The following is a 26,277-nucleotide window of genomic DNA, read 5'->3' on the forward strand; positions in this document are numbered from 1 at the left end:
AAGGATGATAGAGTGATGTAGGGATATAGGACTGCACAGTTTTGGGTAGGCCATATTAGTGAGAAGCATTATCCAGTATGTTTGTTGAAGTGTGCTTACCATTATAAAGGCAACTAGCCGTTTTCTCAACCATAAAAAAGGACATTTGTAAATATTTCCAAAAATTTAACAATTTAACAATGGCTTTCAAAGAATTTTCAACTTTCTTTTGTGTATATCATCTGGGTAGAGATTCCAGTCTGCATAAAGTACTATATACAGTGGGTACGGAAAGTATTCAGACCCCCTTAAATTTTTCACTCTTTGTTATATTGCAGCCATTTGCTAAAATCATTTAAAGTTCATTCTTCTTCCTCATGAATGTACACATAGCACCCCATACTGACAGAAAAACACAGAATTGTTGACATTGTTGCAGATTTATTAAAAAAGAAAAACTGAAATATCACATGGTCCTAAGTATTCAGACCCTTTGCTCAGTATTTAGTAGAAGCCCCCTTTTGATCTAATACAGCCAGGAGTCTTTTGGGGAAAGATGCAACAAGTCTTTCACACCTGGATTTGGGGATCCTCTGCCATTCCTCCTTGCAGATCCTCTCCAGTTCTTTCAGGTTGGATGGTAAACGTTGGTGGACAGCCATTTTTAGGTCTCTCCAGAGATGCTCAATTGGGTTTAAGTCAGGGCTCTGGCTGGGCCATTCAAGAAGAGTCACAGAGTTGTTGTGAAGCCACTCCTTCGTTATTTTAGCTGTGTGCTTAGGGTCATTGTCTTGTTGGAAGGTAAACCTTTGGCCCAGTCTGAGGTCCAGAGCACTCTGGAGAAGGTTTTTGTCCAGGATATCCCTGTACTTGGCCGCATTCATCTTTCCCTCGATTGCAACCAGTCGTCCTGTCCCTTCAGCTGAAAAAACACCCCCACAGCATGATGCTGCCACCCCCATGCTTCACTGTTGGGACTGTATTGGACAGGTGATGAGCAGTGCCTGGTTTTCTCCACACATACCACTTAGAATTAAGGCCAAAAAGTTCTATTTTGGTCTCATCAGACCAGAGAATCTTATTTCTCACCATCTTGGAGTCCTTCAGGTGTTTTTTTAGCAAACTCCATGCGGGCTTTCATGTGTCTTACACTGAGGAGAGGCTTCCGTCGGGCCACTCTGCCATAAAGCCCCGACTGGTGGAGGGCTGCAGTGATGGTTGACTTTCTACAACTTTCTCCCATCTCCTGACTGCATCTCTGGATCTCAGCCACAGTGATCTTTGGGTTCTTCTTTACCTCTCTCACCAAGGCTCTTCTCCCCCGATAGCTCAGTTTGGCCGGACGGCCAGCTCTAGGAAGGGTTCTGGTCGTCCCAAACGTCTTCCATTTGAGGATTATGGAGGCCATTGTGCTCTTAGGAACCTTAAGTGCAGCAGAAATCTTTTTGTAACCTTGGCCAGATCTGTGCCTTGCCACAATTCTGTCTCTGAGCTCTTCAGGCAGTTCCTTTGACCTCATGATTCTCATTTGCTCTGACATGCATTGTGATCTGGAAGGTCTTATATAGACAGGTGTGAGGCTTTCCTAATCAAGTCCAATCAGTATAATCAAACACAGCTGGACTCAAATGAAGGTGTAGAACCATCTCAAGGATCATCAGAAGAAATGGAAAGCACCTGAGTTAAATATATGAGTGTCACAGCAAAGGGTCTGAATACTTAGGACCATGTGATATTTCAGTTTTTCTTTTTTAATAAATCTGCAACAATGTCAACAATTCTGTGTTTTTCGGTCAGTATGGGGTGCTATGTGTACATTCATGAGGAAGAAGAATGAACTTAAATGATTTTAGCAAATGGCTGCAATATAACAAAGAGTGAAAAATTTAAGGGGGTCTGAATACTTTCCGTACCCACTGTAGATACTATCACCTTTTAACCTAAACCTAAAGACATGAAGCTGGCCATATTTATGTGCTTCAACAGGAGACTGAAATTATAGGGTTAGGACCCTTTGGTTTTAAAGGGATTGTAAAGTCCAGCTTTTTTTCCTATTAAAATAACAAACATATTATACTTACCTGCTCTGTGCAGTGGTTTTGCACAGGGAAGCCCAGGTCCTCCTCTTCTCGTGTCCCTGGCTGTAGCTCCTGACCCCTCCCCCCTGTTGAGTGTCCCCACAGCAAGAAGCTTGTTATGGTGCATCCGAGCCGAGTTGCAGCTTCGTGTATCCATTCAGACACGGAGCTGCCATTCAGCCCCGCCCCTCTCTCCCCTGATTGGCTTTGTCTCAGCTGTGTCTCAGTTACGTGAACTGTTTGACAAGGTCAACTCAATTTGTTGCAGGATGGCAAGTGAGCTAAGAATTTTTGTTTGTTGTTTTTTGACCTGCGTCGCCCTTCCATGTGCTCTTTGCTGCAAAGGCCAGTTAGTTGGGGTGGCTGCCATTTGCCAGTATGCATAAGGTACTATATAGATACTATCCAATTCGAACCTAAAGCTGCCCATAGACTTGAAGCCGGACATACATTATACAATTTTCTTCTACAATTTCTTTTAGATTTACCATAAACTATGTAGTGCGACGACATGCCTGATTGGATACAAATTGAGCTGTCCTTGTCAGAGGTCTTGTCCAGCAGGTGCTCATTCCTATGCACATGTGCAGAGCTCTAAGCATAGAAGCTCAAGATGAGCAGGGAGTAGAATGCAAGTGCTGGATTGTCTTCAGCTCTGATTTGTGTCTTCCTGATTCTAATCCAAGTGGTAACCTTGTTCCTGACCCAGCTACGTCTGACACCTCTGTTGGATTACCCCCTGCCTATTTTATCTCTTGCTGGCTTATGATAGCGACCTCAGCTCAAATTTCTGACTACATCTCTGCTTCCTGATTTGGTGCCCCACCGCCAGCACGTTACCGACTTCTGCCTGTTCCTGACCCTGTACTTGCCTGCCTGGCTGCATCTGAACAAGGCTTGTGATCAGATACCATATCACCACTGGAAGGACTCATGTGTCTCCAAGCTACAGCTCAATACTGTAACTTCCTGGCAACTGCACCCTTCCACTGCCCTAGCAGTCCATCTCCACTACCAGGGGTGCTTGGATGCAAATTGCTCAAGTGGCCACCCTCATCATCTCGGGTTCCACAGTCACTTATGTGATAGTTGTGCAACAACCTGCCTGACTGGATACAAATGGAAAGTGTCAGGTTTAACCTCATTTTATATGGTTTTTGGTAACTTTACAAGAAAATTGTATAAAGTAGGGCCAGTTTACCTGTTGTGCTGTCCTGCCAATTGCAATCAGATATGTCTACAACCTTTGCAGACCAACTGAATTTGCAGCAAAATTCAAGGATGACCTTTGTTAATCTTTGAAGACAAGACTATGCTCTAGGCATATGCTCAGGATATAAACATGCATCAGTTTACAGGAGGGCCTTCCAGAACATCAAACGATTCTAGCCCACAAGGGTGTGTGAAGAAGAGTCTTGATATTCTACAAGTGGGTATGATAAGCCCCATGATGTAAACCCCATTCATGAAATTTGACCTGGGCACATCTATCTGTAGTGTTTCCTTATCTCCATTCAAAACCCTGAGGAGTCCCGTTGCGTCGGGGTGGGTGCTATAACTAGATTAGCAGAGAGCTGGTCTATTCACAGCACAGCTCTGCATGATTCTGCCTATGTAGAGAGGGGGTGTGTGCGCCTTTCCTCCAATCAGCTGTCTCACAAGTGTATAGCCAAACCTCCCTCCCACAGGTGAATCAGGAAGAGAAAATTCTAACAGGGCGTGCACTTTCTAAACAGTCTAGAACAGCCTTTCTCAACCGGTGTGCCCCGGCACACTAGTGTGCCGCCAGAATTCCTCAGGTGTGCCACGGGATCATGGTAGAGAAGGGCTGTCAGATGAGCCCGATCTCCCGATCCCCTGCCGAACTGTACAGCTGTGAGGGAGCTCCGTCAGCCTCAGGAAAGTGAAAGTAAAGGGAGGGGGAGTGTGCTGTGCTCTCTGCTTCCCCCTACAGTGCAGTACCCGGCTGTGTGAGGAAAGGTATTGTACTAGAATTACTGTATTATTGTACTAGAATGTACTAGTATTGTACTAGAACTTTTAAAGTTTGTGTGTATTTGTGTGTGTGTGTGTGTATATGTGTGTGTGTGTACACATTTGCATGTGTGTGTGTGTCTGTGTGTTTGTACATGTGTTTGTATGTGTCTTTATGTGTGCATGTATACATGTGTATGTGTGTTTGTACATGTGTTTGTATGTGTGTGCATGTGTTCATGTATGCATGTGTGTGCATTTGTATGTGTGTGTGTTTGTACATGTGTTTGTATGTGAGCATGTGTCTGTGTGTGTGCATGTATACATGTGTATGAATGTGTGTGCATTTGTATGTGTGTGTGTTTGTACATGTGTTTGCGTGCATGTGTCTGTATGTGTGCATGTATACATGTGTACGCATGTGTGTGTGTGTTTGTATGTGTGCATGTGTCTGTGTGTGTTCATGTATACATGTTTATGCATGTGTGTGTATTTGTACGTGTGTGTGTGTGTGCGTGCGTGCATGTGTCTGTATGTGTGCATGTATACATGTGTATGCATGTGTGTTTGTACATTTTTTTGTATGTGTGTACGTACGTGTATATGTGTATATGTATGCTTTTATATATATATATGTGTGTGTGTGTGTGTATGTATGTATGTATGTATGTTACTTTTAATCCTGACCCCCCATTCTTGTACTGTCAGAACTGCTTTTTAGGGCTTGTTTCTGATAGCAGCAAGGGCTGCTGCTCCTTTGAAAATCAATCCTTGTTTAGATCACTTTTCAGAGGCATTTGGCAGGCGGTAAAGAGGCAATATGTTGCTTCTCACCTCCTGTTTTAAGCCCGGAAATGCAGCACCACCACACCGCAACCATGCACACAGTTGCAGGGTGGTTGCAGTGCAGCCCCATTCACCCTGGGTATACCTCCAGCTGCAGCCACCACATGTGTACATCCCCAGATTCTGCCTCTGCAGCTAAAGGGGGAGCAGCTGAGGGTAGTAAAGACAGCTAAACCATGTGATTTTACTGCCCCTCCAACCTGACATGTGAACAAGCCCTGTGTTTTGTATGTGTGCTGCGTGTAGGGCTTCAATGGGCTTCCCTACCAGCAGAAATGCAGGGAAAGAAGTCCCCGACCCTTTTTTTAAACTTGTGCCGCACCCAAAGTACCCCATGTTTGCCAAAGTGTGGGGTGCCATTAAGAATTAATGGCACCCCTAAAGAGCAGAGCATTTGTCTGTGTGTCAGGAACGAACACGATTCTGCACGTGTTCTTCGATACACAGTAACGTGAATCAAACCTTGGGCAGGGGTGCCTCAAGACTCAAAATACTTTTCAAGGGCGCCCCGACTGAAAAAAGGTTGAGAAACACTGGTCTAGAAAGCCGAAGACAGCACATATACAAGTAAAACTTATGTAGGGAGATTTGTTTTATCTCTCAGAGGCTGTTCACTTCACTGGGTATATGTAAGCGTTTACATCCAATTTAATGTGTACAGGCTTTCGAGGGCAATGGTGTTGGATCTCCAAATTGTCATTCTCTGTCTTTGGGCAGCTTTACTTTTAATCAGCCTTCATAATAATGTTAAGATGAGATATAAAGTAAAAACAGAAACATTTTTAAACCAACCCTAAAGGCACACTGCAGACACACCTGGTGCCTACCGGTGCCTTCGTGTCAGGTTAAAGTCGAAGAAGAGTCCACTTTTTAACTTGTATCTACAGGTAAGCCTATAATAAGGCTTACCTGTAGGTTTAGTGAATATCTCCTAAACTTGCACTGTTTAGATGACATTCACATCACCAGCACATGTACCTTCAGGGTTCCATGCCGGAGCCATTTATATTGCCAGGGCCCGGGAACTCGAAGGAAAACCAGGTGAAGACCAGGTGAAGCTGGAGGACTGTGTTGTGTAGGCAAGTCTATCATAATGTGAAAATAATAATATTAAACCCGCGCTAAAATGATGTGAACGAATACCACCCGCAGCTGCTGCTCACTAAGGTAAAAGACCAAGAAATCAATAAAGTATTATAAAACAGCGCTACCAGGCGTGTTAAAAAAAAAATATTCAAATAAAGTGCATCCATATAGATATCCTGGGGGACACCAAGGCTGTATAATATCCCACACCTGAGGTTGGAAGCTGATTCGGAGGCTTAGCCAGCTTATCCTTTCCTATTGGTTATACGCTTGGATAGATATATATATATATATATATATATATATATATATATATATATATATATATATATATATATATGGCTCCGAATTATCCTAAGTCTGGTGAGTGGATCCCCAAAAGGGTTTCTCTGGAAGCACTTGGCACTTTGTGTGGAGCACGATATTCAGCACTTTATTTTATACAAGTGGACTGTTTATAATTTTTGGACTGCACTATACTTAGCACTTTGGCACCTATTGCACATTTTTACATAGTTACATAGTTACATAGTAGGCGAGGTTGAATAAAGACAATAGTCCATCCAGTTCAACCTGTGTAGGTGTGTGTGACTGTAATCATCTAACATAGCCCTCAATCTCCTGATCCTTGAGATGTAAGTCTAAGAGTCTTTTGAAAGTCACCATACTACCCGCAGAAACCACCTCTTGTGGTAGACAATTCCACAATCTTGTAGCCCTAACAGTAAAGAACCCCCCACGTTGCCTGAGGTTAAAACGCTTCTCCTCTAATCGCATTGTATGTCCTCGAGTCCTCATGCAATTCCTTCGAATGAACAGCTTTTCTTCTAAGCTGAGATCCCCATTAAGATATTTATAAATTGCTATCATGTCCCCTCTCAGACGTCTTTTCTCCAGGGAAAATAAATCGAGCGATTGCAGCCGCTCTTCATAGGTAAGGTCCTCCAACCCCCTAATCAGTTTAGTTGCCCTTCTCTGGACTTTCTCCAGCTCCAACACATCCCTCCTGAGGACTGGCGACCAGAACTGGACAGAATACTCCAGATGCGGTCGGACCAGAGTTTTATAAAGTGGAAGGATTATAGTCTTATCTCTGGAATACATCCCTTTCTTTATGCATGCTAATATTCTGTTGGCTTTGGAAGCTGCCGCTTGGCATTGCATGCTGTTGCCTAATCTATCATCAACTAAGACTCCCAAATCTTTCTCCATTTTTGATTCCCCCAAGGGTTCCCCTCCTAACGTGTATTGTGTTTTTATGTTTTTGGTCCCCAAGTGCAAAACCTTACACTTCTCCACATTAAACCTCATTTGCCATGTCGTTGCCCACTCCGTAATTTTGTCCAGGTCATTCTGTAGGATATCTGCTTCATGCTGTGCAGTTATTGCCCTGGCCAATTTTGTGTCATCTGCAAAAACTGATAACGAACTACTGATCCCTTCCTCAATGCTGTTTATGAATAAATTGAACAAGGTTGGTCCCAGGACTGAGCCCTGGGGCACCCCGCTTACTACCTCAGACCAGTCTGAGTATGCGCTGTTTATTACTACCCTTTGGACACGGCCTTTTAGCCAATTCCGTATCCAAGAGCAAACCCTGCTGTCGATACCTGCAGACCTTATTTTATAAATTAAGCGCTTGTGGGGAACTGTATCAAACGCCTTAGCGAAATCCAAGTACACCACATCCACTGGTCTCCCCCTATCTAGCTCACAGCTCACTTCCTCGTAGAATGCTAAGAGATTGGTTTGACAAGAACGCCCATTTGTAAACCCGTGCTGGTTACTACTGATGATGTTGTTGTCTTTAGCATACTCTACGATATAGTCCCTTATCATCCCCTCCAAAAGTTTACATATTATTGATGTCAGACTGACAGGCCTATAATTTCCCGGGATATGTCTCTGGCCCTTTTTGAATATCGGAATCACGTTAGCCTTCCTCCAATCCCCTGGTACATCTCCTGTCCTAATACTGTCAGCAAAGATCAGGAACAGTGGTCTAGATATAACCATACTGAGTTCCTTGAGCACTCTCGGATGTACGCCATCCGGGCCTGGTGATTTGTTTGTGTTAAGTTTATCCAGTCTTTCCCTGATTTCCCCCTCTGTTAGCCATAGTGGCAAGTCCTGTGTATTACTACTAACCATACAGTCATGGTCAGTGTACCCTTCCTTTTCCTGCGTAAAGACTGACGAGAAAAAAGAATTCAGCACGGTTGCTTTTTCAGTGTCCTCTGTAACCATCCTCCCATCATCGTTAATTATGTGTGCAATATGCTCTGCCCTAGTTTTTTTGCTGTTGATATATTTAAAGAATTTCTTTGGGTTTTTTTTACTATCCTCCGCTATTTGTCTCTCAAAGTTGATTTTAGCCATCTTGATTTCGTGTTTACACTTCTTATTTTCCTCCTTGTATTGCTGGAAGGCCGATACTGTGCCCTCTGATTTATATTTCTTGAAGGCCAATTTTTTTCCCCTAATAAGTTTTTTAACGCTACGGTTTAGCCAGCCAGGTTTGGCTTTGTCTCTTCTAAATTTATTCCCCATAGGAATGCACTGCAAGATGCCTTTGCTTAATATTGTTCTAAAGCATTCCCATTTTTCCTCTGTGGTCAGTGATCCCAGGGTTTGGTCCCAGTTTACCCTTTCCATCAATGAGTACAATTTTGGAAAGTCTGCCCTTCTGAAGTTTAGGGTTCTTATGTTCCCCACTTGCCTTTTTATATTGTTATTTATACTAAATGTGATCATCCTGTGATCGCTAGAGCCCAGGTTGTCCTGGACTCCTACCTCCGAGATTATGTCTGGGTCATTAGTGATCAATAGATCCAGGATAGCATTCTCTCTAGTAGGGGAATCCACCAACTGCGACATGTAGTTATCCTGTAAGGTTTCCGTGAATAGCCGGGCCTTATGCGAGTGTGCAGTCCCCTCTTCCCAGTCAATGTCGGGATAATTGAAGTCCCCCAATATGATGACTGATCCTAGTTTTGCCGCTTTACCTATTAGTGCTAAAAATTCCAGCTCTACCTCCTCCCCTTGGTTAGGTGGCCTATAGCAAACCCCCACAACTACTTTTCCCTTATCTTCTTCCCTATCGAGTTCAACCCACACAGATTCTAAATCCATGCTCATCCCATCCGTAATGTCACTCCTTTCTAGCACCTTTATATTGTTCTTGACATAGAGACATACCCCTCCCCCTCTTTTACCAACCCTGTCCTTCCGGTACACCGAATACCCTTGGATATTGGCCAGCCAGTCATGTGAGGGGTCGAACCAAGTCTCCGCTATTCCCACAAGGTCTATGTCTTCCTCATGTACTAACATTTCCAACTCATCCATCTTATTAGCTAGGCTCCTGGCATTAGCATATACCCCTCTTAGTTTTACGGAAGTTAAACGTGATTGGCGGTTTTGTTTATTTCTGTTTGGTCTGCTGTTCTCCCGCACAGACCCGCCAATTGATGTTGTTGACCTACTGTCGCTGTTGACCCTACAACTGCCTTCAGTCCTCTGCTCCCTCCTGACTGATTCTACTTCTGAGCCCTCCCCCCCGTCTCCTAGTTTAAAAGCCCCTCCAACTCGGTGGCCATCTTTCTCCCCAAAAGAGCTGTACCGTCCCCATTAAGGTGCAGCCCATCCTTACTAAAGAGCCGGTAGCCGACTGAGAAGTCAGCCCAGTTCTCCAGGAACCCAAACCCCTCCTTCCTACACCAATTCCTCAGCCACTTGTTAACTTCCCTAAGCTCCTTCTGCCTCTCCTGTGTGGCTCGAGGTACAGGCAGTATTTCAGAGAAAACCACCTTGGAGGTCCTTTTCCTCAATCTATTACCTAAGTCCCTGAAATCGTTCTTAAGGATCCTCCACCTACCTTTAACTTTGTCATTAGTGCCCACATGCACCATGACCGCTGGGTCATCCCCAGCCCCGCCCAACAATCTGTCTGCCAGATCTGCGATGTGCCGAACTCGGGCGCCCGGTAAACAACAAACTGTTCGGTTCACGAGATCTTTTTTACAGATTTCCCTCTCTGTCCTCTTGATAATTGAGTCCCCAACTACCACAACCTGTCTAACCTTTCCTGCGTTACGGCCCCCCTTCTTCCTGGAGCCGTCCCTCCCCTGGCAGCTGGGGGAGGGCGCATGCTCCAGCTCTGCCACCCCTGAGTTGATATCCCCCTCAACCTGCAACTCAGCAAACATGTTAGGGTGTACCAACTCAGGACTGGCCTCCCTGACTCTCCTCCCCCTAACATTCCTAACAGTCACCCAGCTGCGTACCTCTGCTGCTTGCGTCTCCTCTATTCCTTCCTCCTCTATGCTGACCCCTGCCAGCGCCTGCTGGGTAATGTCCAAGCTCCTTTTCAGGTTGTAGATGCCACGCAGTCTTGTCACTGTGTTCTCTAGATCCACGATGTGGGCTTCCAGAGCAACAAGTCGCTCACATCTTGCACAGCAGTATTCGTCCTCGATTGTTTCATCAAGGAACGCATACATGCCGCAAGAAGTGCACTGAGTGGCATCCCCAATCCTGTCGGACATTATTACCCACTACTCTATGGGGATAATATTAACGACCTGCTCTTCCTTACCTACACTACCTCTAACTTCCCTGGTACAAAACCTGGGGTACCCACCAGTCGCTAATACCCTCACCAGTCACTAGATACTCACCAGTCGCAAGGATCCTCACCAGTCGCAAGGATCCTCACCAGTCGCAAGATACTCACCAGTCGCAAGATACTCACCAGTCGCAAGATACTCACCAGTCGCAAGGATACTCACCAGTCGCAAAGATACTCACCAGTCGCAAAGATACTCACCAGTCGCAAAGATACTCACCAGTCGCAAGCTACTTCACCAGTCGCAAGGGTACTCACCAGTGCAAGGATACTCACCAGTGCAAGGATACTCACCAGTCGCAAGGATACTCACCAGTCGCAAGGATACTCACCCGTCGCAAGATACTCACCAGTCGCAAAGATACTCACCAGTCGCAAAGATACTCACCAGTCGCAAGGACACTCACCAGTCGCAAAGATACTTCCAGTCGCAAAGCTACTCACCAGTCGCAATGATACTCACCAGTCGCAAAGATACTCACCAGTCGCAAAGATACTCACCAGTCGCAAGGATACTCACCAGTCGCAAGGATACTCACCAGTCGCAAGGACACTCACCAGTCGCAAAGATACTCACCAGTCGCAAGATACTCACCAGTCGCAAGTTACTTCACCAGTCGCAAGGATACTCACCAGTGCAAGGATATTCACCAGTTGCAAGGATACTCACCAGTTGCAAGGATACTCACCCGTCACAAGGTACTCACCAGTCGCAAGGATACTCACCAGTCGCAAGGATACTCACCAGTCGCAAGGATACTCACCAGTCGCAATGATACTCACCAGTCGCAAAGATACTCACCAGTCGCAAAGATACTCACCAGTCGCAAGGACACTCACCAGTCGCAAAGATACTCACCAGTCGCAAAGATACTCACCAGTCGCAATGATACTCACCAGTCGCAAAGATACTCACCAGTCGCAGGGATACTCACCAGTCGCAAGGATACTCACCAGTCGCAAGGACACTCACCAGTCGCAAAGATACTCACCAGTCGCAAAGATACTCACCAGTCGCAAAGATACTCACCAGTCGCAAGGATACTCACCTGTCGCAAGGATACTCACCAGTCGCAAGGACACTCACCAGTCGCAAAGATACTCACCAGTCGCAAGGACACTCACCAGTCGCAAAGATACTCACCAGTTGCAAGGACACTCACCAGTCGCAAGGATACTCACCAGTCGCAAGGATACTCACCAGTCGCAAGGATACTCACCAGTCGCAAGGACACTCACCAGTCGCAAGATACTCACCAGTCGCAAGGATACTCACCAGTCGCAAGGATACTCACCAGTCGCAAGGACACTCACCAGTCGCAAAGATACTCACCAGTCGCAAGGATACTTACCAGTCGCAAGGATACTTACCAGGTACTCAGTTGCAGAGACAGTCACACAGCAGTCAGTCGCAGTACAGACAAACAGCTATTGATTTCTTACAGAGTACAGTCACACAGCTTTCCCCCTGTTTGCAGCTGCTGCTCTACTCACAGCTGCTGACACACACACACACACACTGGGACGGATGTCTCCTCCTCCTCACTGGGCACGGACGGTCCTCCTCCTCTTCTTCCAGGCACTAAGGAAGGCGGGTTCTGACCTCCGCCGCCGCCGCTCTCTGCCTCGGCTCCCGTCCTCCACCTCCGCTCAGTTGCTGGTCCCTGCACGGTGCACCCGCACCCCTTGTGCGGCTTCCCCCGCACGTGTCCCCGCAGCTCCTCTTCCTTCCTCCTCTCTCCCTTGCCGCACGAACCGCACGAACCCTCACTTCCGGTTCCGGTTCAGGTCCAATTTTGGCACTCTACTTCAAAAGAATTTTCTTGCACTTTAATATTAATTATTATATGATTGTATGGTATTACATTTTTTGTCACTGATGCACTTTATTATTATTATTGCTATTATTGAGGGATCTAGTTTTTATCATTAGTGCACTCTATTTGAATATATTTTTCACACGACTGGTAGCGCTGTTTTATAATACTTTATTGAAGTCTATCATAATATACTAGTATGCAGTGCATACGATTACATTATGATTGAAATCTGCAGGGGCCCCATTTCTTTTTATTATGTGGAGGTTTACTACCACTATAATTGTCAATTTCTGCAGTCCCATGCTCCAAATCAGCAGACATTCTAGCATACAAATATGACTCTCATTCCTGGGTTTAGAGGCAGGCCTCACCCACTTTTTAAACCTTACAATTGCCTATTTAAGCAATCCATCACTGTGATAATATTATTATTATTATTATTATATAGGATTTATATAGTGCCAACAGTTTACGCAGTGCTTTATAGAAAAGCTTAGATGGTAGCAAAGTGAGGAGAAGTCTGGTTGCCACTTGAAAGCCAGGCACTGAGGTGCATCTAAAAAGTTTGGTGAATGGTCCGATATCTCAACAGCAACATGGGCCAGGAGTGCTCGCATGCACATGGCTATCCAGGGACACATCGAAAAATGCCACCTAGTGTGGAGTACACGTGACCGTCAGGGTAAACCCATTGTGGGCAGTCAAACGTAGTCAGCGTGAGAGGTAGTGTCACAGTGCAATGGAGCAACGAGAACATCAAGTTCTGGTACAAATTGGGAAAGACGGAGACGCATGAAATGTTGGTGCAAGTGTACGAGACGGAAGCGGTGAGCAGAAAATGTGTTTACGACTGATTCAAATGCTTTGCAAGATGGGAAGGAAACGACTGAGGATGAGCCATGTTTGGGCCTGCGGTCGACAAGCAGAACCCCAGACAAGACCGAGTGAGTGCAAAAAATGGTAGCAAGGACACCACGTGTGTGCACCACCATCCTCTGCAAAGATTTGGATAAGCGGAAGATCTGTTCCCGGTGTGTGCCGCACAAGTGACAGACGAACAGAAAGCAAAACAGATGAAAACCTCTGGAGATTTCATTAGCATGTGTGACCAGAATCCATCACGATAATGCACCTGCACACTGTGCGATCCCTGTGTGCCAATTCTTGGCTCAGCGCTGTGTACTAGTTCTCGATCACCCACCGTACTCCCCTAATCTGGTGACTGCAGACTTCTTTCTGTTTCCTCGCTTGAAGAGCGTTCTGAAAGGCTCTTGTTTTGCGGACGTGGCGGCAATCCAAGAATGTGTGAAAGCGGTTCTGCGATGAGGCCTTTGCTGACAGTTTCCAGAAGCTTTATGAACGTTGCCAAAAGTGTGTTGTGAAGGATGGCGATTATTTTGAAGGCCAAAAATGGTAATTTGTTTGTATATTCTATTCACCAAACTTTTTAGACATCTCGAATCGCCAGTAATAGTTCAGCAGGTATTTCCCAAATTAGATTTGATTTCATTTTGAGGCATTACGTGAAATAATTATAGAATATTTATTTATAGAATTTATAGAATAATAAAAAATATATATCATTTAAATAAGTAAAATACATATAATTATAATAATTTTGAGCCATTAGGTGAAATTAATAAAAAAACAAAAAAAAAATACTCTTATACAGACACCTGCAGGTTCCTGAAATACAGTATGCTGCCAAAGACACTATTAACTTTTTTTTTTTATTAATTTCTACACAACCCTGGCAGAAGACACGTGAAGACCTAACTATGAAATAAATAAAGAAAAAAACTTGCACAATTTGTGTGGTATGGGTTATGGCCACTGGCAAAGAATGAGAGATTTTTTATTTAGAAGGAGATCTCCTTTCCGAGATAACACTGTATTACATTTATTATGAGCAGAGTAACAATGGTTCATACACAGTGTAATGGGAGGCTGGGGATCTAGAAAATGTACTTATAAAATATGGCCTACAGACATGACATGTTTGGATCAGCCATATGTTCATAGTTATGCCAGAAAGTGGGAAGGGTAAACCCTAGATGTGTACCTGCCACCCCACCCAATGTAAATGACTTGCAATCCAAAATGAATTAATTTATATTTGAGGAGCATACATACCTCCTTTGCAATGCTGTACTCAAATTTGATGCGATCTGGTCTAACTAGCTAGCTTCAAAAGCATTAAAGAAGAAAATGGTCGCACACCACCACGGAATCCAATGAAGAAAAGTTCCTTTATTCACATAAGTGGTACAAGGTTTGAAACACGTCTACTGTCCTACCCTGCTGTACCTTGTACCACTTATGTGAATAAAGGAACTTTTCTTCATTGATTTCTGTGGTGATGTGCAACCATTTTCTTCTTTCATGCTTCTCCTGGGGGCGAGCCGAGGTTCAGTACCCACCTTGAATTGTGGACTTTGACTAGCCTGAGCGGTGTTATCTCTCTTCATTGTACAGCTAGCTTCCGAGCAATAAAAAGAGATCCTATAAATGCCAGGGATAAGTTAGGATCAAAGTGTTAGGATCTACATACCCCAGAATACATAGTATAGGATCAGGGGTCAAGGCAATTCCATACAAATCGTTCAGTGCCAGTGATGAGTAAGTTTGGGGCCTGATCCTTATTTATCTGGCCAAATTTACATACATTTGATACCAAGCTTTATGCATCATTGCCACCATCAGGGAGCCCACCCTGAGCAACAATATGAAACCCATGCTGGAGCATGTGCAGAAAGACAGAAAGTGGCTTAAAGAGTCTAGAAGAAAGCAGCAGCACCGTATAAGAAAAATAATACCAAACAATTGTTTGTGATGCACAGTGCTCTAGAAAACTTAAATTGGTATTAAAAAAATGAATAGATTCCAGTTTACTAATGTTTGGATGTGGTGGCTGCATTCGATTTATTTTAGGCTTTTTTCCTTTTTTTAATCTGGTGATCCAGCCAGTAACATACCTCCTGTCTTAGGGTGTCTGCACCCTGGATGAAGTAGTAAAGAAGACACCTTTGGACATCAGCATTGTCACTCTGGGGGTATTGATAGACTTGCAAATTAAAGAAGGGTACAGAAGAATTGAAGTTTGGCTGGTTCAACATTCACCGGACTAATTTTGATCTGCGTGTGGCCCTCCCTGTTCGACAGATATCAAATCGGTAGATTGACTTCTGTCAAGGAGGACTCTTGGAAAACTTTAATTTGATTAGCACTGCAGTGTTCTGACAGCCAAGGTTTCCCCACCCTCAGAATACAATAGCCCAGCAGGAAGGATTCCTCCATCTACCTCGCTTGTCTGGATGGGGGAATCTGTTATTTTTTTTTCCTTCAGCCCACCAGCTGAACCAAAAAAAAAAGCTTAGCGAGTATACCCAGCTTTAGATAGACTTAAAAAAATTGAAGCTGAACTCTAGCTAATACTTTATAAGCAGTTACAGTAAACAGTTTTTCTCTTTTTGGGATAAAGACTTTACATACAAAAGCAGACCATTGTAAGCAGCCCTGCCAGGGCTAAAGCAGAGCTAAAGTCCTGCTTTCAAAAACTGCAAGGAGGCAAGTTCTTTATTGCAGAAAAGACATGCAAAGTTTGCTTTGCATACATCCTAAGCATTTTGCTTGTTTCAAGTGATGCCTGTGTACACAAGCCCTAAAGCAGGCACTAGTCCCACTAGAGTTTTTTTTTTTTCCCCTTTGGCTATTACTTTAACAGACCAAGCTGTCCCGCCAAAAGTGGCAGTTAGGGGTTTGATACACACCCTTTAACACTGGGAGGGGTGCTTACAATGGTCAACTTTTATTAATTTATGTAAAACCTTTCTTCCAAAAGGAAAAATATGTTGTTCTAACTGCTTAAAAAGTGTTAGCTGGAGTTCAGCTTCAATTTGTCAGTCAAGTCCATCTTAGACTGGGTTCACACTATTGTGATGCGGGATCCAGCCCGATTCCAGTGAGGGTTCCTGCATCGCATGTCTCTGGCAGTCAGTTCATGCTGCCCTATGTGAACCCCTGTGGGTGTCAATACAAAGTTATTAACACCCCCAGATCGGTTCACAGATTGCAGTGCAAACTGACAAATAGTGCAGGAATCGGATTGCATGGGCTTGAACACCCATGCGATCAGATTCCAGTGCAGACTAGAAAAAAGGGTCCTGCACCATTTTTGTCCGAATGTGATGCAAATTCAGCCATACACTTTGTACATAGCTTAAATCTGCTAGCCTAACATTACCCTCTCAGCAGATTGACAATGCTGCTATCCAAAAGGTGTCTCAGTTGATTTAAATTTTATGAAAGTGCAATGCAGGAGCTTCTTTTGGGTGACAAGCTTCACACAATGTGATTTGCCACCCAATAAAATGCACGTTAATCATGGATAAAAATAATAGCACCTGAAGCTGGGTTTTGCCATTGTAGAGCGTTTTGAGATGGCGGGTAGAATCATGGCGATTCTGCTATAAATCTCAAAACGCCCAGGTGTGAATGGGGCCTAAACTCCACAATCTCCCAGGGTTTGCAAAGTGGACTATCACGCAAGTAGCTAACAAAGCCTACTGTATGAAAAAAAAAAAACAGAAAAAAAAAAAAAACAGGAATAAAATACCCAAAATAGATAGTTGATCCTGGCAACTGCCAAACTAAGTGTATACCAACCCAAAGAAAAACAAAATATCCCATTTTCTACCCTGTGAGAAAACTACTTTGCGCATGACTTATTTTCTTTTTAAAAATGTATGTAGCACTGATCATACAGGGAAAAAAAAAAACAAGATTTGCATACTTACACCATCTAAGACTGCTATCGCACAGCTGTAAAAAGAAAAAAAGAAATAATAATAATTACAATAATTACCACAAAACAGTCATTACCTGCAACCATATCTGGAATCTGAGTGAACTATTAATGGCAGATTAGGCGATACTTTGCTCTGTTATACATTAGCCAGTGTTAGCCAGCTGTTACACTCCTGGAATACGACAAGCATATGGTAGATATAGGATTTACACTACTGGAATACTACACAAGCATATGGTAGATATAGGATTATTACAGATCCCAACGATCTTTATAGTAACTTATGTTCATTATGTAAAAAAAATAAAAAATATGAGGGTATTGCCAGGAAGCTACTGGAAATTCTCAGCTGCCCAGTTAGAAGTTTGTTATGTACTGGAGCCTCATTAATGAATGCAATGAGAAGATAACCAGCTGCAACTTGTCTTTTACAAATTATGCTCCAATGGATTCAACACAAGCTGATTATGAGAACCTGAAGCCACATTAAAAATCTTGCTGGGTAACAGAAGGGCTTAAGGGCTCATTCACACCAGAAACTGCACATAACTGAGCGTTTTTGACTGCATGTTTACATGCATTTGAAAGTCGTTTGAGGTGTCCTTGATGCATGCTTTAATGCAATCAGAATGCATTTTTCACTGCGTTTGCAGTGCATTTTTCTATTTGTTTTGGACTTGGCTTTCTTGGCTTAAAGGGGCACAGTGTGGTGCGTTTGAGGCACGTTTCCCTGCATATTTGCGGTACGGAAAAATGCAACATGCTCTACTTTTTTTATAACTGCAATGCAATGATGTGAGCTATACCCCTAATAATACCTTGATTTTGGGCTGTCTATGCAGTTGGGAGTGCAGTTCAAAATGCATCCAACTGCGTTCAGTGTGAAAGGGCCCTTAGGCTCCCTCCAGTGTTAAGACAAATTACCAAAAACCTAAGCCTTAGGTCATATGATCTTTTATACAATCCTGCCCCCAAAGTATGTACAGCTTTCAGAATTGGGGGTGGAAGAGAACAGGTACCAACAACAGATACCATAAAAGAGGACAAAGGAAATCTGGCCACAGAGGACAGAGAAAAGGCGAAAGTGTTAAATAAATTTCTTCTCTTCAGTCTTCACAAAAGAATTGAGGGGGCTACACCAACCCAGCTTGTAATGCTAAACTAAATAATACACCTCAGGAAGTACCGCCATGGCGAACAGAAGATAGACTTAGAACTAAACTAGAGAAACTTAACATAAATAAATCACCGGATCCGGGTGGCTTGCACCCAAGTGTTCTTAAAGAGCTCAGCCAGGTGATATCCAGACCATTATTCTTGATCTTTAAGGATAGTCTACAGACGGGTATGGTGCCAGCTGATTGGAAAAAAGCCAACGTGGTACCAATATTTAAAAAAGGACCGAGATATATCCTGGGTAACTATAGGCCGGTCAGCCTAACATCAGTAGTCTGCAAGATTTTGGAGGGGGTGTTAAGGGACCACATACAAGACTTTACTACTAATAATACCATTTTCATTACTAATCAGCATGGATTCATGAAAAATAGTTCTTGCCAAACCAATCTATTAACCTTCTACGATGAAGTGAGCTGCCATCTAGATAAAGGAAGGCCTGTGGATGTGGTGTATCTGGACTTTGCAAAGGCCTTTGACACCATTCCCCACAAACGCTTACTGTACAAACTAAGGAAGGTAGGTATGGACCATAGGTTGAGTAACTGGATAGAGAACTGGCTCCAGGGGAGAGTGCAAAGGGTGGTGATTAATGGGGAGTACTCGGATTGGGCGGGTGTGGAAAGTGGGGTCCCCAAGGTTCTGTCCTGGGACCAATCCGGTTTAATTTATTCATAAATTATCTAGAGGAGGGGATATCTAGTACAATCTCAGTATTTGCGGAGGATACTAAACTAAGCATGCCAATATCTTCTATGCAGGATGTAGAAACCTTACAGGCGGACCTGAACAAAATAATGGGGTGGGCAACTACATGGCAGATGAGGTTTAATGTTGAAAAATGTAAAGTAATGCACTTGGGAGTTAGAAACACGAAAGCAAGCTACTCACTAGGGGGGGTGAATCTAAGATGGAAAAGGACCTGGGGGTACTAGTGGACAACAGGCTTGGCAGTGGCATGCAATGCCAAGCCGCTTCAATTAAAGCCGACAGAATACTGGCATGAATAATAAAGGGGATTCACTCCAGAAATAAAGAGATTATTCTCCAACTCTACAAGACTCTGGTCAGGCCACATCTGGAGTATGCTGTCCAGTTCTGGGCACCGATCCTCAGGAAGGATGTGCTGGAACTGGAAGGAGTCCATAGAAGGGCAACAAAAATAATTAGAGGAATTGAGGACATCAGCTATGAGGAAAGACTACAAGCACTGAACCTATTCTCTCTGGAGAAGAGACACTTGAGGGGGGGATATGATATCAATGTACAAACACTGTACTGGTGATGACCCCTAGCATAAGGAACAAACTTTTTAGAGAAAGGGGATACAATAAGACACATGGCCACTCACTAAAACTAGAGGAAAAATGGTTCACTGTCAAAAGCAGTAAGGATGTGGAATTTGCTTCCACAAGCAGTCGTATCAGCAGGGAGCATCGATAGTTTCAAAAAACTATTAGATGGGCACCTTAACCACTTTACAACCGGAGGATTTTGCTGTCTTCCGTCCAGGCCACTTTTTGCGATTCGGCGCTGTGCGACTTCAACTGACAATTGCGCGGTCGTGCGACGCCGTACCCAAACGAAATTTACGTCCTTTTTTTCCCACAAACAGAGCTTTCTTTTGGTGGTATTTGATCACCTGTGCGATTTTTACTTTTTGCGCTATAAACAAAAAAAGAGCGTTTATTTTGAAAAAATAACAATATTTTTCACATTTTTTTATATGAAATTCCCCCCAAAAAAGATGTAAAAACCAATTTTTTTAAAAGTTTTTGGCCAATTTGTTTTATGCTACATATGTTTGGTAAAAAAAATCGCAATAAGCGTATTTTGATTGGTTTGCGCAAAAGTTATTGCGTTTACTAACAAAGGGAAAGATTTCTGTCATTTTTGGTGTTTTTTTTTTAACGCGTAATGGCGGCGATCTGCGATTTTTTTTGCGGGACTGCGACATTGCGGCGGACAGACCGGACCCTTGACTGACATTTTTGACACTTTTGGGGGTACCAGTGACATTACTGCAGTAATCAGTGCTATATATATGCACTGTTACTGTAAAAATGACACTGGCAGGGAAGGGGTTAATTTTATTGGAGAGGGAGGGGTTAATGTATGCCTGGTGCTTACTGACGTGTAGGGGGGGAGGTGACTATGTGATTCATGGACAGATCGGATGTCCAGCTATGCTGAACAGTCCGATCTGTCACTCCCTGTCACTATGGAGATCCGCCCGCTGTGTTTACACACAGCGGGCGGATCTCCAGACTCGATCCCCGACGATCGGGTAAGAGCAGCGGCGATCGCCGCTGCTCCTCCCCTGGCCCGACTCCCGCTGTGAATGAAAACAGCGGGAGCGAGCCTCCGGCGGCGCGCAAGCGCCGCCCAGAAGGGGAGGAGTCCAGTCACGTTAATACTACGTGACTGGACGGGAATGAGCCACTCTGCCGCAGTAGTATTACTGTGAGCGGTAGTAGAGTGGTTAAAGACCACAACATATAGGGGGTATACAATGTACGGTTAACAGCAAACACACACACATCATGGCAGAGGCGTAACTAGAACCTTCAGGGCCCCGGTGCAAGAAACCATGAGGGGCCCCCCCGGACCCCTAGCCGGGGCCCTTCCCTTCAAGCCTTGGGCTCTTCCCACTGATCCTGGAGCCCTTTCCTCTCGTTGTGGGGCCCTTTATTACGGTCCCGCAGCGGGACCCTTTCACAAGTTCTGCAGTTGGCCGCCTTCCTGCTATCTAGGGGCCTCCCCACGGTGGTGGAATGCCAGGACCCGGACCCGGAAAGTGTGACCTTTGCGATCCTGGAAGTCCACTGGTGTCAATAGTTTTTTTTTTTTGGTATTTTAATTGTATTATTTTTTATCATTTTATTTTTTTTTTTTTTTAAATGTCACTGACTATGACTCTGTCCATTCAGAAAAGGAAGGAGCTGGTAAATTACATATTTACCGACCCCTTCCTGGTTCTCTATTGTGACACATCCCCTGCAGCAGCGGGCAGGAGAAGGGAGGGAGGGAGCACAGTGGGGGGGGGGGGGAACAAGGGTAGCACACAGGGGCCCAGAGACAGCAGAACACAAGTGAACTGGATAGAAGGAGTGCCAGGGGCAGCATACAGAGGAACCAATCTTCTCCATTTTCCTCCTGCAGCTACAGGAGGAAAAAGGAGGACAGTGATTTCTCTACATGCTGCCCCCGCCACCCCTCCTATCCAGGTGTACAGGAGAGCCGCAGGCCCCCTGGAGCATGGGGCCCGGTTGCAATTGCAACCCCTGTAGTTAAGCCCCTGCATCATGGGTTGAACCTTTTGGTTGGAAACCAGCACAGGGGGTATGGTCAGGCAATAGGATACACTGTTAGATTGTGTTTGATCAGCCCTGTAGCTGATTGAGAGAAATCTAGCAATTCCCCCATGCATACTAAACAGTAAAAACTGGGAGAACCTACCCTGCTGGCTATTGCATTCTGACAGCTGCTACCATCAGAATACCTGAACAGTGGCTGCATCTGATTGAATGCAGCTGCTGTTTAGTTAACCGTTTGCCCAGCTTTGTCTCTTTTCAGTTTGAAGGATGTCGGGTGGGAGAATGCTCACAGGTCTCCCATTACTTGAATTTTGGCTTGTTCATATTGAACCAGCTGGACTTCGCTGCATATAGCCATATTTAGGTGCTCTTTGCGGCAGAACTGAGATGGAGTTTTACTGTACTGTTAAAGCCAAATGTTTTTAGCACAGAAATCTTTTACTGCTTCCCATTAAGTAGATTTCCCTTTACTTAATGGATCCATTTAAGGAGTACTGGACAGAACAGAAAGCAAGGGGGACAATGACAGTAAAAAAAAAAAAAAAAAAAAAAAAAAAGCATTTTAGGCGTAGCACTGCCCCCTAGAGAGTTGCTGAGAATTACTTCTTGGGTTCCCTTTAGCAACTGACAAGTTCTAGGCTCAGACAATCAGTCCAGGGGATTTGTTTTTTCTGTTTTATATAGAACTGGGATGGGAGAAGGGATGAGTGGGATACTCCAACTAGTAACTATGCACAATTCTGAAGACAACTGACTGCAGAATGCGGCAAGGCTGCTGCTTCACCCTGCCAGTGAAGTGAAGTTAAATTGACCGTTCTCGTTTGAATATTCTCTTCAGGGTTAACAACTTGGCACCCCCTTTACTCTCACTGCCTGTGTTCTGACACCCGTCCACTGACTCTAGCCACTGGAGTGGCCCCTCTCCTGGGCAGACCCTTTGGCAAGCTCTCCTGTACTCACGGACACTGTTTTTCCAGAATTGCTCTGCCTTCACCTCCACAGTCAGCTTCACTGGACCTCTGGGTTCAGCCACACCGCTGGTTCACTAGGCCGACTGCCTGCGACCACCCTCACAGCTGCAGAAGAGGAGACAGCCGTCACCCTCCTTCTCCTTCTGGGACTTGGCTTTTCCACCCAAAATCCCCTGTCACATGTGCCCTTAGCTTTCATAACGTATCCCAGAATGCACCCCTGCTTGTGCCAACCCACTGAGATAGTTACAAAAGCCTGTGTGTCACTGGCTGGGTTTCCTCCACTGTCCAACATGCTCCCCTATTGGATGCAGTGGTGAGTGGGGATACTCCCTCAACCCAGATGAATCACACCCTGGACCCATGCAACAGGCATAACTATTAATCAGGCTCTCCTGATAAGCAGACAGAGCAACTGTACTTTCTCTGCCTAGCACCTACCTAGGAAGGTGCTACATAGGTAAAGTAGGGAAGGTATGAAACCTCTTTCAAGTATTTATTGCTGTGTATCCATTGCAAAGACGTCCTTCTTGTCCAGGTGAGGAGAAAGATGTCAGAGTAACGAAATCAAAAACTAGCCATACACTGATTGAAATTTTAAAATTTGTCTGGTCCAGGGACCGGCAGAATTTCAATCAGTGTGTGGCCTACCCAGCTCGACAGAATTCAATTATTCAACCAAGTTGGAAAATGACAATCAGTGTATTCTGACAGCTGTGTGTGCATCCGAATGTAAAACAACTAACCATGTATAGCTAGCCTAAGGCATCTTTCACACGGGCGACCCGATCAGGACTGTCTGTCAGTTTTTCAGGTAGACCTGATCGGACCCTCCAGTCTCTTGTAGAGTGGCGGATGTCAGCCGACACATTTACAGAATACTTTAATAATCCCAAAAAAAAAAAATTGGGAAATTGTTGCAACACAGACACACTTAAAGACAACACAAGATCACAACAATAAACTGAACAAAATACAAAAAAACACAACAAAATTACCAACAACAGCGATTAGCACCAAATAAAACAAATTAAAACTACACTACAAATAAAACATCCATACAATTGAAATACAACATAGAATAAATAACACAGAATAAAAAAAAGACAATCAAAATAACAAATGCAAAAAATACACCACTTTCTCTAACATCCCCCCCCCCGATCCCCCCCAAATAATAACCAACGCAATACCAACATACTAAAAAACAAAACAAAAAAAACCCCCCCAAAAAAAAAAAAACACAAAATCCTGATCATAAACCTCAATCTGGGTTTTCCTGTTGTTTTTAGTGTATGTTGGTAGGTATCTCAGTTGTGCTGGAGCTGTCAGTACTGCTCTCTCCCCCTGTGCAGGTTGTCTGGTCTTGTATCTGCCCCTCCAGTTGTTTTCTACAAGCAGTCTGTAGTGAATGGGCCTGATGAGTCTCTCCCACAGACCAGCTCTCTGCAGGCTATATACAGCACAGTGATGATGTCACACCGCTACATTTACAGTTCTATGCAAGTGATTTGGCGCCCCTAGTCATATTACATGCTTCATTCATCGCCTAAGTGAAAAGAAGTCAACTCAGCCTCTCCAAGGAACACATTTAGGCAGGACATACTGGATGTCTGCATATTTTAATGTATTTAATTAGGTAATTTATAAAATTTGCCATGATCAGTACTTACTCTGTTTGTTGGCTAGAATCTCTCTTCAAACAAATCACTGGCGTTTCCTGTATGGTTTGAACTCCTGTGAATAAATAAACAACATCAAATATTGGAAATGATGTTTGTGAACATGTCTGTATTAGCAAGGCTTTGTACACATTACTGTTACTGCATTAGAAGTGGATGATCTGGTTGTGCTGTCTGGCAAGGGAGCCTACATTTCAAAACTGGTCACACAGAAATACAAGTCTTTTGGCAAGAAAAATCATTGCAATACATGTAGTTTAACTGTGTATTTAGTTGCTTGCCTGGAGTTTATTGGCAATGGTGTGTCTGTGTTCATATTTAGGAAACCTTCCTAAATTGTACAGATTGTTATCTCATTCTGTAGTAGTGGAAATGAAATATTTTCGCACTTTAGAACACTTAAAAAGACTAAAAAACCCCAACATATTTTGTACATCTCTGTAATACACTTAAGGCTCTTTCACAAGGGTGGACTCCGCCAGCAGATCAGGTGCATGACAAGTCTTGGTCAGCTCCACTTAGGCAGAGTGGACACTGACACAGCCTGCTTTCCTTTATGGGCATCCGATCCCCCAGATGAATGGGAAATTGATCCCCTATCCTAACAGGCAGAACTGATCGGTCCACCTGTGCTAAAGAGCCCTTTAAAAACAGTTTAAGTAGAGAAAAATACCTGGTTTTCTAAAAGCGTGCTCATAACGTTCTGTTTTTTGATGGCAATATACCCCCCCCCCCCCCTCAGTGCTGTATTTTGGCCTAGGCCGACAAGGCCCAGGCCTAGGACGGCACTTTGCATGGTGGCAGCAAAAAAAACGACCCCCCCCTCCACCTGAGACTCTATTGGCCACTGGTTGCAAGAGCTGCCTCTCTCACCCCCCCTCTCTCTCTCTCACTCACCCCCTCTCACTCTCTAACCTCCCCTCTCACCCCCCTCATCCCTCTCTCTCTCTCTACTCCTCCTCTCTCAACTCCCTCTCTCTCACCCCCCCTCTCTTTCTCTCCATCATCCCCTTCTCTCTCTTATCCCCCCTCTCCCTTTCTTCCCCCCTCTCTCACCCCCCTTTTTCTCTTATCCTCTCTCTTTCTCTCATCCCCCCCTCTGCCTCACCCCCCCCTCTCCCTCTCATCCCCCCTCTCTCTCACCTACCCCCCCCTCTCGTGAGATCTCAGGGGTTCATGCTGGGACTTGTAGTCCTTCAATTTTTGAGGGAGTCACAGTCACATCCATTAAAAAGGAAGGAGTGGTGCAAATTTACCTAGAAGGGGGAGGGGGGCCCCCAATTTTAGTCTTGCCTAGGGCAGCACAAAACCAAAATACACCACTGCCCCCCCCCCCCCTACTTTTCTCCATATTATAAGGAAGGGTGTTCTGTAGTCCAGCAAGGTAGAACTCAGGCAGGACCGAAAACAAGATTGCATGCAACAAAGGCAAAATCGTCAGTTTAAGAGGGAAGTTATAAGCTCACTGGATTTCTGGAAAGTTGAATGGTATGTTTCTGTACTTGTGACACCAGCTGTCATAACTCAGGAGCCGTAGTGGGAGATTCATTATTCTGCACTGTTCAGCTGTGATGGAAGAATCTATTAGATTTTGTTTGTTCAGGCAGGCTAAATGAAAGAAATCTATAGGGGTATAGCCAGCTAGTTTTGCGAGTTGGAATAAAGAATGCAGATATCACTGGTGGCATAGATACTGGGGAATGAAGGGAGTGCAGTGGAGTACAGATTTTCCCGTAGGAATGAGTACTATGGTGCTATGGATACTAGCAAATGAGCTCTTTGTAGCAGCTCTTTGCATTTCTGTTTTTCAGTGCATTGCCATATAGAAATCACAGTCTGTACAATGTTACTGTGTCAGTGTGCAATATGGTCCCCAAAGAAATTACTGGTACTGCAGTAAAATGCATATGCAGT

The 26,277-nt window shown here is 44.3% G+C and overlaps 1 protein-coding gene across 1 annotated transcript in view; it reads right to left on the reverse strand.

The window, feature by feature from the left end:
• The window catches only part of TRAF3IP3 (TRAF3 interacting protein 3), a 175,590-nt gene that overhangs the window by 69,569 nt on the left and 79,744 nt on the right, over positions 1-26,277 (reverse strand). The window contains exons 4-5 of the mRNA XM_082245836.1: positions 24,355-24,418; positions 17,207-17,231 (exon numbers count right to left, since the gene is read on the reverse strand). Of these exons, the coding sequence (XP_082101962.1) occupies positions 17,207-17,231; positions 24,355-24,418 (89 nt within the window). The remainder of the gene's footprint in view (positions 1-17,206; positions 17,232-24,354; positions 24,419-26,277) is intronic.

This window comes from Pelophylax lessonae (genome assembly GCF_965119305.1).
Source record: "Pelophylax lessonae genome assembly, chromosome: 2".
Classification (NCBI taxonomy): Eukaryota; Metazoa; Chordata; class Amphibia; order Anura; family Ranidae; genus Pelophylax; species Pelophylax lessonae.